Raw genomic sequence first — 14,981 nt, forward strand, 5'->3', positions numbered from 1 at the left:
GCATTTTTTAAACTGTATTATTGGTTAGGGACTTATAAGTAAGCATTTCACTGTAATGTCTACACCTCTTGTATTCAGCGCATGTGACTAATACAATTTCATTAGATTTTTTAAATGTTTTACTTATAAATTGCAGGTTAGTGTTTTTGCATCTTGAATCTTGTTCTGGAGGCACCTCTTCAGTGTGGTTACTAGCTGGCACAGCCACAATGTCATTTGTGGTGGTTAGGCTGTTTTTAAGCCTAACCCTAACCTTGAACCCTAACCACACATCTTACCCTCATGCCTAACCCTATTAAATTAAGATCAAAAGGGTCATTTTTCTATTCATGAATTTTTACCATATAGCCAATTTTTACTTTGCAGCTGGGCTATCTAAGGGGAAATAGCTCAGTTCTGCCTCCAGTACAAGACTGCTTATCAATTAATGATATGTACCCATTGATTCTTGAGTAATATAACTTATAAATGCCTCATGAGCTTAGTCAAATTGTCGTACACCATCATAAGCTTGTTTTACTCCAATGTTTGTAAACAAGCACTGTATAATCTCACAAATTGTTAAAACTATAATTTTGATATCATGGAGGGTCAGTCCTTGCATCCGTAGCTCTGTCTATGAATTTGAGAGTGGTTTCATTTCTCTAGTCCCATCCCTCAGCTTTTTGGCGAAACAGTGGCGGGGAAGGCATTGTTATTGTTTCAATCACTGATTGCTGCTTTAATAGTTTGATAGCTATTCAAATGCCTATCCTACAATTAATTGTAATTATATGTAATTATAATGCCTATAACCAATATGAGAATTAAACCTACTTGTAAAATTGTAGGTGTCAGTCTTTCTGTTTTAAAGCCTGCGTGGGAGGCCTATAGGTACCTGACCAAATAACTAATCATCCAGAAAGTGCGTAATGCACTGAAGAAAACCATCACCGATACCATGGCAACGGCTCTAAACGTCACGAAGGGGTGCAAAGACACAAATTGTACGCAAGGAAGGCGGGGACTCGGCAATATGAGATTCAGGAATACGGGGATTGAGGCGACCAGGCGAGAACTGCAAACAGTGGCATGGATCCCAGTTTGAATAATGAGGAACATTTTGAGGAACCCATAGAAAGGGGGTTGCAAAGGGGATCTACATGTCTTTAATGCGACATATCTAAGCTGCTGCATCAACACAGAGACAACATATTCGTAGAGGGATGAATCTCCTTCCATTCTGTGGAGGCCCCCCATTTGTGTGCGATGGATTTCCCCGTGAACATTGCATTGCTTGGCACAAGCAACTCCACCGCTCCAGACAACACCTCTGGCACGGGTTTAACGCTGGAAATAGTCACTATAGCACCGGTGTTACACAGCTTTTTTACGAAGGCCAGTCATGGAAACCTTACGGGCGGAGGCGACGAAAACCAACAACACATACCCGTGCAGAGCGCGGAGGGAAACTCGGTCCTCCAGGGCATCACGGTGGCAGCTCAAGCCTTGTTGCTCCTGGCCATCTTCCTCCTCTCTAGTTTAGGGAATTCTGCCGTGGTGATTGTCATAATAAAACATCGACAGCTGAGAACCGTTACCAATGCTTTCATCATGTCCCTTTCACTGTCTGATTTCTTGACGGCCGTTCTTTGTTTACCGTTCTCGTTCATGATGCTCTTCAGCAAAGATGGTGTGTGGATGTTTGGAGACCGTTTCTGCGTCGCCAACGGGTTCTTCAACGCATGCTTTGGTATTATTTCCACACTGACAATGACTCTAATTTCTTTTGACCGGTATTATGCCATCGTGAGGCAACCTCAGGAGAAGATAGGCAGGAGGAAGGCCATAACGCTGTTGGTGGCAGTGTGGTTAACAGCAGTGTTTTTCTCCATTCCATGGTACCTGGTGATGCGAACATCCAAGGATCTAGTCGTCCATAAAAGGGGCTTCTACCACTGTATGTATGTCTTTCACACTGGTACTTCTAGGATGGGTACCTCTTACAGTATAGCTTTAATAGTGGTGTGTTATCTCCTTCCATTTGCGCTCATGTGTTTCTGTCATTATAACATATGTAAGACCGTTAGGTTATCAGAAATAAGGGTGCGGCCGGTGACCACTTACGCGTATTTACTCCGGTTTTATAGTGAGATGAGGACGGCCACGACAGTGCTGATTATGATAGTGTTTATCATCTTCTGCTGGGGCCCCTACTGTCTGATGGGTATCATCACCGCCGTGGGAGATTACTCATTCAACCCTGTTATGGACACCGTGGCAATATGGATGGCATGGGCAAACGGTGCCATAAACCCGCTCATTTACGCAATTAGAAACCCAAACATATCGATGCTTTTAGGTCGAAGCCGAGAAGAGGGATATAGGACTAGAAACATTTCTGTCTACCTATCTACACAAACCCAAAGCAGGGATGTAAGAACCAGGGCCGACCAAATCAGAGACCGGTATGTGAGCAGGCATGGTGCAAACAGCCGGTTGTCTTCCTCCAGCCCAGCGAATGGAGGAGAGGTTGCGATGTGGGCTTGTAAAAACCCCGCGGTGTTCTTCTGTAGGGATGCTCAGCCAGATACTCTGTCCGAACCCACGGTGCCAAAAGTTGAAACTGCAGATACAAGTCTGTGATCGTACTTTTATTTTCGAGAAACATGATGAATGTCCAAATGTTTAAGTAATTTAATGTGCCAAAGTTTTTAACAAATTGAGAAATCAGAGGAAAAGTAGGCCTAACTGTTAATTAGTGATAAGGGATATAAAAGTCAGTCCTATGAATTGACAACCCGCGTTTGGACACTTTATGCAGTGCCAAGCGCTCTACACACTGATGGAACAGAGTGCACATTTAAAAGCCCAATGTATTTTCAGGCCATTTAAGCAGTGTGATTTATAAAATACTCAAAATGATTAACATCTCATTTGAATATATGTATTACTTTATGCCTTATCAGATACATGTTCATTGCGCAACCTTTACCACTGGGCGCAGACGTCAGTTCAACGTCTAGTTTTGATTTACATTTGGTTGAGTTGTGAATTCAYCAAGAGCCAGTCTTTCGAWTKCACTTTGATTTGAGGCAGAGTTCATTGCTATAGTATTAAACTGTCAAAAGTGGCACCCCAAACCACTAAATCCCATTGAACTAACCCAAAGGAAAAACTGGATACTGGCGATAGCTATTTAATTTAGGCTGATTTCTTTTTTGATTTGGGATAGTGCATTTGTCCTCATTTATACTGTATTCAGGGTAGAGGTTTAATATGGAATACTGTGAAGAATTCAGGATTTTAAATAAAGTGTGCGTGCGCTTTGATTTGATGTTCAAGATGTCATGTATGGCTGGCCATAGCGATTTGCTAGAACATGAAACAATGCTATGAAAACACAATTTAATGTGCCTGTATTAAAAAAGGTGTATTTTGAATACCATACTCATTAGTTTGTCCATTTAAAATGTAATAATTGTATTGCTTGCCATAAGAAGCTGCGAGTTGTCAGAATTCGATTTTATTGGTGAGTTGTTTGTTAAATCATATTTTAACTTAAAATGTATAAAATAAATGTTTTGAAGCATCATATATTTATGTATTGTTCCTTATATGTGACACTGCCAATACAGATCCTGACCTAGGACAGGTGGAGTGGTCAAACAGCAGCTAGATGAATTGTTACCAGAGGTTTTATTAGTGACAAAGTCATTATTCACAATGCTTTCTGAATAGTATCCAGAGTATTGCAATTCATAGAAGCAGATGTTTCCTCAGAATGTTTTTAAAACATTTCAGAAATCCTTCACTTTCAGACACGACCAACAGTAAATGAAACCTGTAGAATAGATACATGGGCGCATTGGCCACTCCTTACTATAACTCAGATGAATACCTGTCTTTGTTGCACAGTTTGGAAAACAGGGTTAAATTACATTTTAGTCATTCAGCAGATACTCTTATCCAGAGCGACATACAGTTAGTGCATTCATCTTAAGATAGCTAGGTGAGACAATCATATCAAGTACATTTTCCCTGCAAAGTATTTATCAGCAAAGTCAGTGCTAGTGGGAAAAAAAGAAAGGGGGAGGGTTGTGAGCATGTTAAGATACTTTTCAAAGAGGTAGGGTTTTCGAAAGATGGGCAGAGAKTCCGCTGTCCTGACTTTAGGGGGAAGCTTGTTCCACCATTGGAGTGCCAGGACAAAGAGCTTTAACTGCCCTCCCGTAAGGGGAGGGAGGGCCAAGAGACCAGAGGTGGCGGAACAGAGGGCCTGGGTTGGAATGTTGGGTTTGAGCTTAGCCTGATTTGGGGCATTTCCCCTTGCTGCTCCGTAGGGAAGAACCAGGGTCTTGAAGGTTATGCAAGCTTCAAATGCAAGCCAGTGGCGTGTGCAGAGGAACGGGGTGACATGAGAAAACTAGGGAAGGTTGAACACCATGCGGGTTGCAGCCTTCTGGATGAGTTTCAGGGGTTTGATGGCACAAATGGGGAACCCAGCCAACAGAGTTGCAGTGGTCTAGATTAGAGATGACAAGTGCCTGGATTATGACCTGCGCCGCTTCCTGTGTGAGTGAAGGTCGTACTCTAGGGATGTTGTAGAGCATGAACCCGCATCACTGCTTTGATGTTTGCAGAGAACGACATGTTGTTTTCCAGGGTCACACCAATGTTKTTTGCACTCTGGGAAAGGGACATCGTGGAGTTGTCAACCGTGATGGAGAAGTCTTGGAGTGGGCAGGCCTTCCCTGGGAAGAAGAGCAGCCCCGTTATGTCAAGGTTGAGCTTGAGGTGGTGAGTAGACATACAAGCTGAGATGTCTGCTAGGCATGCAGAAATGCATGTCGCCACCTGGGTGTCAGAAGGGGGAAGAGTATTTGAGTGCCACCCGCAAAGAAACGATAGGAGAGACCATGTGACAGAGCCGAGTGACTTGGTGTAAAGAGAAAAGTGGGCCTAGATCCGAGCCCTGTGGGACACCAGTAGTGAGAGCATGTGGTGCAGATGCAGATCCTCTCCACGCCACCTGGTCGGTGCGACCTGCCAGGTAGGATGCAATTCAAGAGTGTGCAGAGCCTGAGACGCTCAACCCTGAGAGGGTGGAAAGGAAGATATGATGGTTAGATCTAGGAGGATGAGAAAAGAGTCAYCTTTGGCAGAGCAGAGAGCGGTCTCAGTTGAGTGAGCTGCCTTGAAGCCTGACTGGTTAGGGTCAAGAAGCTTGTTGTGAGATAACGAGAGAGTTGGTCAGAGACAGCATGCACAAGTGTTTTGGAAAGAAAAAGGATACCGGTCTCTAGTTTGGCGGCAGAGGCTGTCGAGTGTTGGTTTCTTGAGGGGAGCGTCTCTTGCCATCTTGAAGTCAGAGAGGACGCAGCTAGTGGTCAGGGATGAATTAATGAGGGAAGTGAGAAGGTCTCCAGAGATTGTCTGGAGAAGTGAATGGGGTCAAGTGGGCAGGTTGTTGGGCGGCCGGACATCACTTGTCGCAGGATTTCATCTGGAAAGAGGGGAGAAAGTGGTCAAGGCGTAGGGTAGTTCTGTGTGAGTGGAACTAGTGGACTCAGTAGGCTGAGTGAATGAGGAGCGTATGTAGTCAATATTTTTTTCAAAGTGGTTGACAAATGTCTGCAGAGAGGGAGGAGGATTAAGGAGAGAAAGTGGAAAAGAGTTTCCCAGGGTTGGAGGCAGAAGATACAAATTTAGAGTGATAGAAGGCAGTTTTAGCAGCAGATAAAGAGGGAGATGGTATATAGAAGGGAGTGGAAGGAGGAGGATAGGTCCTCCGGAAGTTTCATTTTCCTCCATTTCCACTCAACTGCCCACAACCCTGTTCTGTTAGTGCGCATTGAGTGACTTATCCACGGAGCAAGAGGTGAAGGTCGGGCTGGCCAGGAGGAAAGGGGACAGTGGGAGTCAAAAGGAGGTGGAAAGGGAAGAGAGTAGGGTCGAAGAGGCAGAGTCAGGAGAATTTAGCAGAAGGAAGAGCGCATAGAAGAGTAACGGGAYCAAAGATTGTGGTGGCGCATGACCATCTGCGTAGGTCTGAGGGTTGGAGGAGAAAAGGAAACAAAGTAGTGATAAGAGATCAGTAGGCGTACAGCCTCTAGTGAAGTTGTGGTCAAGCTGATTTCCTGCCTTGTGCGTGTGAGGTGACTGGGAAAGGGTGAGGTGAAAAGGAGTGGAAACAAAGAGGAAAGAAATGTATTTAAGTCAGGCATCAGGAGGTTAAAGTCACCCAATAGACAGGTGAGAGGGGGAAAGAAAAACTCCACTTCAGAGAAGTGATTAGCCCTGTGCCACCACCACCACGACCAGTAGCAGTGTTATAGGGTATTCCATGTCTCCGTCAGGGTGAGATGAACTCAGCTTTATTGGCCGTAGATCGGAAGTACCAAACCCTGCCGGAGACTAAGAATTCCACATGGGTTGTGCTCACAGGGTACACTAACTTAGAAGTGTTACAGCCACTGAATGGGCAGCGAATGTAAAACCTACCAGAAGAGGAGTAAACTGAAATGGGACACACATACTTGCCAAAGATACAAAAGATCAAAATAAGATCTGAAAATAACTAGGTAAGATACTCAAGTGAGAGAGTGATGTGGAGCCTGCCTCAAACAACTCAGCAATTGTCTGGTTTGGTGACAATAATGCCTTTTACAGCTGCTGCTGAAGAAACAGGGGAGACTGAAGTACTAGCACTAATTGCCTAGCAGAGGTGAAAGACACCTCCCAGCAGTGATTGCCTGGCAGAGGTGGGGGGGGAAACATCCCCTGCAATAAAACACACCCACATATTAGCAAAACTGTTAGACAAATAGGCCTGAAACTAAACCAAGTCCACAACAACAGTCACAAGTACTGAGCAAATCAGACAGTTCAAACAGCAATGATTAAGTAGGCTACTGATAAAAGACAGCACTTCAATTTCAATTGCTCTAGCAAGATAATACCAAAAGCTACTTATTGAATAAAAAATATACTTGCTGCTCTTGTAGGAGCTGATGTCCTTCTAAACTATAGATGGCGCACTAAGACTTGGGCCAAGTAATGCTCCTTAAATAGTCAGGGAAGACAAGTAAGGCCACTCCCTCTTAAAACACCCAACTGTTACCAAGGGCTTTTACACAAATTGGCCTGAAACTATTCCAAGTCCACAATGAGTACTGAGCAATCAGACAGACAATGAATAAGGTAAAAGGTAAACTTGGTAAAAGACAGCACTTAAATTCAATTGCCCTAGCAAGACATTACCAACAGCTACTTATTGAATACAGTCCGAGAGGAATTACTAGTTTACTGGCTTGCAAACATAACAAAGATTCAACAGATAATTGACATCCAGGTTTATTACTTTAGTCCATTTCGAAATAGAAAGTTGTTTAAATAATAAAAAAGCTGTATTGAAAGAACCCACATACCTCCATCAGAAATGCTGTCACACAGTTAAGGAGGGTGTTGGTAGAAATGTGACCAAAGGTTTTAGAAGGGTTTTACTAATTGGATCTGACTAAATAACTGAAAAGTTTCTGCTGTACATAACATAGTGAGAAGGTGACACAGGAATTGGCACAATACATAATATATACACATACATGACAGTATTGAACACAAATAAAAAATGTATAGGATGCATAGTTTCCAGAATGATATCCACACTGTTGTCAGGATGGCCAGATGTAGAGCAATCATTTTTGGTAACACTTTAAATCAAATCGGAGACAATATCCTTTCAAAACTTCAAACTAGGTCCTATACTCTTTTACAATACTGTATATACAGTAAAATATACATTATTTTTCTACCCTTCTTTTGTTGCTGTTTTAATAGATTATTTTCTAAAGGTGAAAGTTAGGGCTCTAATAAAATGGCAATATTGCATCTGTGATTTGGTTTTTAATATATCTAAATTAGGTCTTTGTAAAATTGTGATTAAAAAAAACAGTATCAAAATGTGTATCTTGTTGTTATGCTTTTGTGCTTAGCTAAAAAACATTATCATTCATACATACTGGATTGTGCTTAAACAGACACTGTTTCTTTGCATGGGGTTGACATCTTTTACTATACCCTTAAGGGAATCTGACTCAATCACACAATAGCAGGAAAGATTTTACATTCTCCCGATTAAAACAGGAAACGTGTCTCCGCCAGGGTCACTGCGTGTGTGTGTTATCCCAGGCTTTCCATTCCACTTCCTGGTTATCTTTGCAGACAGGGAGGGTCAAGGAGAGGGTCCTACTCTAGGGCACCAGCCCTATGCTATTAAAGTGTCCCATTCACGACATGAGCAAAACTGTCATTCAGACCACAGCATTTAAAAAATGTAGGTTAACACAAATAGCTTAGAGTCACTCCTGATCCATAGTTCATGGTTTTCATTAGGAGGTAATGTCTGTTTCCAGACAGACACAAGCTCTGGGTTATTGTTGCTTGAGTAGCAGAAGAGTAAGTAGAGGTCTGTCCACCACCTTTCATGCTCATTTCAGTTCTGTTTTAGTAGTGAGTTCTGTCCACTCCAAAATGAGGGGGCGCTAGGCCCATTCCAAGCCACCAGAGGGCAGCATAGCCTAGCTCGAGTAGGACAAAGGATCCGTCATCAGTTGTTTTAGAGGTTCAGTTTGGTGACTGGCCGCTCCCTGCTGGTCTCAGCTGATGAGTTGACGCGCTTGCGGTTGCGTTTCATCTTGGACAGGTCCTTATCGAACACCTCCCCAGAGCGCAGGGCTGAAACCAGGTCGTCGAACTCACCGTCCTCCTCACAGTTCTCCTTAGCCTTCCTGGACTTGCGCTCCTTCTCCCTCTGCTCCTTCAGCTGAGGGGACAAAACAGGAGTGACTATATGACACACACCTACAGTAGCATATAGTGTGTGACGGATGTATTTGGTGTATTGAGTAAATGAGCAGTACAGCACATGCATTTGAGTGTGTGTTGGTCAAGAGTAAAAAAAACAACTCTGGTTTGATACCCATTTGTAATATTTGTTGCATAATGACTGGGTGGTTAAAAGGTGACCATAGGTGACTCTCTCTAGTGTTTTGGTCGGCAATAGACAATCTTAATCTAACCTGTGCTTCCATGCGGGCACGTCGCTCCTCTTCCTCCTTGCGTCTGAGCATGTTCTCATTCTCCTGCTTGGCCTCTGCGAACGCCTGCAGGAATTGGTCGAAGATTCCGAAGAACTCGTCAGGCTGCATACGGGTTGCATCCTCCCCAAAATGCTGCACTGCCTTCAGAAACTGGAGGGAAAACAACGTTAGACACCAAATACTTTAAGATGGACAAACAGCTTTTCCTCTAGATGTAATAAAATGCAATCAATGAGTCACAGGTGATTTCTTTCAGTGTTACACTGGGGATGAATGTGTGAGACGTGGGTACGCCATCATATCTGGGTTCAAATACTATTTGAAATCATAACTAATACTTTATCTGGGCTTGATTGTGCTTGTCTGGTACATTGGAACCAACAGAATAGTCGCAAAAGTGCAAACTCTGCCCACCTGGCACTCCAAACATTCTGTAATTAAAATATTTCAAATATTATTTGAACCCAGGTCTGCTCCCAACAGGTGGTTTCCTCCTCCCTGCCATTGTAAAGTTGAACTTGACACATAAATAACCCTCATCCACTGCGCATGTATCAAATACATTCCACATGGCACTTCATGAAGGGGAGACCCAGAGGGAAAACCATGTCTTTGAAACTGATATCCTTGACCCATCTCAGTTAAAAATTAACTGCTTATATTCAGAGGTTCCAATGTCTATGCAGGTAGACTGTAACCCTTGAACAGACGTGAGTTACTACATCCTCCACATTGAAATACAGTGAAACACAAGGCATACTATTTCCAAGTATATTGGTTGTTTGAAAAGGTGACTTCAAAGCTGCAGTAAGAACACTTAATGTGTGCTACCTACTTGGTTGTGGCCAAGTATAAAGTTACAGGATTTGCCATTTGCGCTGCCCTTATAAAATCTTGAAAGCGACCATATTTTAGTTTTATAGCTCCATCAGAGCTCCTAGTTGTGGAGAGAAGCATGAGGAGGAGGGGGCAGACGGACAATGCGGTCCCCAGACCCTGGCCCCCGCCGGTTCTCACCAGCTCCTTGGCCTCGGTCAGAGAATCCTCCACGTCTGAGAAGCTGAAGCTGGCCACGGTGATGAACTGGCTCACCACAGACACAAACTTATCCCCCGAAACCTGAGGAAGACCTCTCTGAAACTCCAGCTCCTATACAGTAGGGAACAGCATTACAGGATAATTATATGACTGTCATCAGACAATCCACAACACAAGAGTACAGTACCATGCCCATTTCCGATTGATCATTGCTAGGGCCAGGAGTTTTGTATGGCCATGTGATATGACCAGGCAAAATTCCAGGCCCTAATCTTTGGAGTTCTGTCAGTGGAAACGTATTGAGACTCATGAACAGGAGGTAGAGGAGTGTAAGCCCAACTATACTGCCTCTGATATCATGTGTGGCTCCATTAAGGGTAAACCAATAGAAATGGCCACTCACGGTTTCCACACTCTTCAGTCCAGAACGCAAGTTGCTGATGTCTTTCTCCAACTCTGTCATACTGTGGACAAGGGTAGAGGAAAGAGAAGGAAAGGGAGTGAAGAAAGATGAGAGGAGAGTAGGAAAGGGAAAGGGAGGGAGTGGAGAGAGGAGTTTATTGACGTGAAACAATTACAAACCATCTGTGCTCCAACCAAGCCACAACTTAGAGACAGGAAATGTGTGAGGATAAAACCCAACTTCCTTCCTTCTCAGTCAGGAAAGGCATGGATACAGGGTTCACTAGGTTTAACAGAAACTCTAACTTAGATTATCTTTATTTGCGACCTGAATTATTATAATTGTTTTAATGCTGACTGTTACACTATTGCTTTGTTGTGGTACGATAGGAAACACCTTGACATTTTGAGGATTGTAGGGTTCACAGTTCACACTTTCCACATTTCAAGAGGATCACTGAAATATGGGCTATTAGGACAACCTGTGCCTCTGACACATCCAGACAATATAAACATGACCTTTAACCCTCTCTGTAAACACAGCATGTAAGGTAATACACACAGCAATACGGTCTTAACCTTTTACCCTTTCTACTTAAAGCCAGGCACCATTAATTTGGCTTAGAGAGGAAAATTCAACAATTACAATGTTGTTGCAAGGATAATTACACACAGTTACACATAAATGAGAGCAACTTAGGTTTATGAAACAGCATCTGTGTGTGTGTGTGTGTGTGTGTGTGTGTGTGTGTGTGTGTGTGCACGCGTGTGTTTGTTGGATCTGATTCAGTCAGCCTTAGCAGCAGCTCGTACTTGACTTTGGCTGCCTCTGGAACACTCTGAAGCTCTTCCTGGAACACGGCCACTTTGGGATACTTATGCTCCAGGATGGTGATCAGGTAATGCAGCAGAGTGATGTTCCTACAAACACATACCACACATTAGTATTCATATCATGCATTAGTATTCACATCACACATTAGAATTCACATCGCACATTAGAATTCACATCGCATATTAGAATTCACATCGCACATTAGAATTCACGTCGCACATTAGAATTCATATTGCACATTAGAATTCATATCACACCTTAGAATTCATATCGCACACATCATCACACACGACACACATCATCACTTTCTTTTCAATGCTCTTAGTGCGGTGTCATTTGGACATGTCTATGAACAAAAATGTTTTTATGTCAATGGTATTTTTCCTGTATACATAAAGGATAAATGAAATATACTCAAGCCAGAACATTTCTTACTTGTCAATGCTGGACTTGGTGTCAGCAATCTTGTTGAGTGAGGACACTTTGAAGCCATAGGCGTTCCCCCTCTGACCCTTGTTCATGTAGTTACCGAAGGCCAGGACCACCTCCAGAAGCTGCTTGAGGTTGCGACTCTGCAGCACCTCTTTAGATGCCCTGATCAGTGCTGGGGAGATGAAGAGGACGTTACCGTTATGAGGATAAGACATTGGTTAAATGGCATCCTAGTCCATACGTAATGCATTACCTTTGACCGGGGACCACCAAATGGCACCTTGGTTCCTATGTAATGCATTACCCTGTTGACGGGGACCACCAAATGACACCCTAGTTCATACTAAATGCATTACCTTTGACTGGGGACCACCATGGCACCCTAGTTCCTATGTAATGCATTACCTTTGACCGGGGACCACAAATGGCACCTAGTTCATACTAATGCATTACCTTTGACTGGGGACCACCACCAGTGCACGCCTAGTCCATACGTAATGCATTACCTTTGACCGGACCACCAAATGGCACTTGCCTATTAATGCATTACCTTTTGACGGACCCCAATATGCACCCCTCGTTCATACGTAATGCATTACCTTTGACCGGGGACCACCAAATGGCACCCTAGTCCATACGTAATGCATTACCTTTGACTGGGGACCACCACATGGCACCCTAGTCCATACGTAATGCATTACCTTTGACTGGGGACCACCACATGGCACCCTAGTTCCTATGTAATGCATTACCTTTGACCAGGGACCACCAAATGGCACCCTAGTTCCTATGTAATGCATTACCTTTGACCAGGGACCACCAAATGGCACACTATTCTCTATATAGTGCACTACTTCTTTTAAAGGTAGATAATTTGAGCATGGAACATTGTAGGAAAATCCTACCTTCAACTTTAGGTTTGACTTCGACGATTCTTTCAGCAAATTTCTTTTTGAAGTAGAGAGACTGCAGCCTTGGCTGGTAGTGGTTGATTCTGTATTGTAGAAAGAGGTCCAAATATTATGTTTCAATCAGAATTTACATAGACATTACACTTCACTGAAACTGTTGTGTAATAGACGGGTTGCCTGACAACGTCACGAAAATGATGCGCACACATCCATGAGGCATAAGGCCGTGTGTTATGATTCTGAACAGTCAGATAGCTAGCAACAATGACAAGAAACTGCCACGTGGGATATCGTAGGGGTCTTGTTTCAGATAGTTGTATATTGTTCTTGATTCTACGTCTTGTTTTAAGGTGTTTTGATTGATGTCACGTCTATGCTAATACGACTCAAATTCGCTAGCTAGCTAGCTAACCAACAAATGTAACAATGTGTTTGATAGACAACAAGTGCTTACTATGCTAATGTATTTATGTTTTCAATAAACAGTTGGACTAAATATAGTTGACATGTTTTCAATAATATTTTTTTCCCTCCAAAGTCCCACCTGTCTATTTGACATGACCTTTCCTAAATGAAGGCTATGAACTTTGAATAGAAAGATACTTGTTTTGTGGTTTTGTTCAGACAGTTGATCAACACAGAGGTTTTGTGACCAGACAAAAAAAAATCAGCAAAAAAAGAAACATCCCTTTTTCAGGACCCTGTCTTCAAAGATAATTTGTAAAAATCCAAATAACTTCACAGATCTTCATTGTAAAGGGTTTAAACACTGTTTCCCATGCTTGTTCAATGAACCATAAACAATTAATGAACATGCACCTGTGGAACGGTCGTTAAGACACTGACTACTGACTTTGAAAAACACCAAAAGAAAGATGCCCAGGGTCCCTGCTCATCTGCGTGAACGTACCTTAGGCATGCTGCAAGGAGGCATGAGGACTGCAGATGTGGCCAGGGCAATAAATTGCAATGTCAATACTGTGAGACGCCTAAGACAGCGCTACAGGGAGACAGGACGGACAGCTGATCATCCTCGCAGTGGCAGACCACGTGTAACAACACCTGCACAGGATTGGTACATCCGAACATCACACCTGTGGGACAGGTACAGGATGGTAACAACAACTGCCCGAGTTACACCAGGAACGCACAATCCCTCCATCAGTGCTCAGACTGTCCGCAATAGTCCCAAAGGGCCCTCCTCAGCCTGAGGGCTTGTAGCCTGTGTAAGGCAGGTCCTCACCAAGACATCACCGGCACATCAACTCGCCTATGGGCACAAAACCCACCTCTTGGACAGATAGGACTGGCAAAAAAAGTGCTCTTCACTGGAGTCACGATATTGTCTCACCAGGGGTGATGGTTGGATTCGCGTTTATCGTCAAAGGAAATGATTCATTACACCGAGGCCTGTACTCTGGAGCGGGGATCGATTTGGAGGTGAGGGTCCGTCATGGTCTGGGGCGGCTGTTGCAAGCATTCATCAGAACTGAGCTTGTTGTCATAGCAGCATGTCAACGCTGTGCGTACAGGAAGACATCCTCCTCCCTCATGTGTACCCTTCCTGCAGGCTCATCCTACATGACCCTCCAACATGACAATGCCACCAGCCACACTGATCATTCTGCGCGTGATTTCCTGCAAGACAGGGAATGTCAGTGTTCTGCCATGTCACACGAAGAAGCCCGGATCACAATCCCATTGAGCACGTCTGGACCTTGTTTAGATCGGAGAGGATGAGGCTAGGGCCATTCCCCCCAGAAATGTCCGGAACTTGCAGGTGCCTTGGTGGAAGAGTGGGGTAACATCTCACAACAAGAACTGGCAAATCTGGTGCATCCATGAGGAGAATGCACTGCATACTTAATGCAGCTGGTGGCCACACCAGATACTGACTGTTACTTTTGATTTTGACACCCCCCCCCCCTTTGTTCAGGGACATATTATTCCATTTCTGTTCGTCACATGTCTTAGTTGTTGAATCTGTTATGTTAAGTTTGCTGAAAATAAAACGCAGTTGACAGTGACAGGACGTATATTTTTTTGCAGAGTTTACATACATCTTTCACAAATGATTTTATTGATTAAATATCCAACGTGAAAAACTCAGAGCACATTGAATAAAGAAGCTCCATTCCTGCTCCCTGCCCAAACTCTTGTACCTCAGCTTCAATGTTTTCAGGAAGGCAAAACACAAAAGGAGAAACGACTTCAGATCTCTGGAAGGAGTCTCTATTCCCATAGTAAATGGCTTGATACATCATGGAAAAAAATTTGTGCTGG

General features: G+C 43.5%; 2 protein-coding genes across 5 annotated transcripts in view; one reads left to right on the top strand and one right to left on the bottom strand.

The window, feature by feature from the left end:
* Nucleotides 1-1,014: 1,014 nt before the first annotated feature.
* On the top strand, nucleotides 1,015-3,576 carry LOC111963438 (G-protein coupled receptor 135). Its single transcript, XM_023986879.2, has one exon. The coding sequence runs from the start codon at nucleotides 1,249-1,251 to the stop codon at nucleotides 2,623-2,625; it is 1,377 nt and encodes a 458-aa protein (XP_023842647.1). The 5' UTR covers nucleotides 1,015-1,248; the 3' UTR covers nucleotides 2,626-3,576.
* Nucleotides 3,577-7,319: 3,743 nt separating this feature from the next.
* The window catches only part of daam1a (dishevelled associated activator of morphogenesis 1a), an 84,370-nt gene continuing 76,708 nt past the window's right edge, over nucleotides 7,320-14,981 (bottom strand). For all 4 annotated transcript variants that reach the window (XM_070443416.1, XM_070443415.1, XM_070443417.1 and 1 more), the window contains 7 exons: nucleotides 12,693-12,781; nucleotides 11,791-11,959; nucleotides 11,334-11,441; nucleotides 10,522-10,582; nucleotides 10,098-10,229; nucleotides 9,060-9,230; nucleotides 7,320-8,803 (listed from right to left, as the gene is read on the bottom strand). In XM_070443416.1, coding sequence (XP_070299517.1) covers nucleotides 8,597-8,803; nucleotides 9,060-9,230; nucleotides 10,098-10,229; nucleotides 10,522-10,582; nucleotides 11,334-11,441; nucleotides 11,791-11,959; nucleotides 12,693-12,781 — 937 coding nt within the window. In that variant the 3' untranslated portion in view covers nucleotides 7,320-8,596. The remainder of the gene's footprint in view (nucleotides 8,804-9,059; nucleotides 9,231-10,097; nucleotides 10,230-10,521; nucleotides 10,583-11,333; nucleotides 11,442-11,790; nucleotides 11,960-12,692; nucleotides 12,782-14,981) is intronic.

Source organism: Salvelinus sp. IW2-2015, linkage group LG4q.2 (genome assembly GCF_002910315.2).
Source record: "Salvelinus sp. IW2-2015 linkage group LG4q.2, ASM291031v2, whole genome shotgun sequence".
Lineage (NCBI taxonomy): Eukaryota > Metazoa > Chordata > Actinopteri > Salmoniformes > Salmonidae > Salvelinus > Salvelinus sp. IW2-2015.

Coding starts and splice junctions, on each gene's coding strand:
- LOC111963438 (XM_023986879.2), top strand. CDS start 1,249: ATGGATTTCCCCGTGAACATTGCATTGCTTGGCACAAGCAACTCCACC.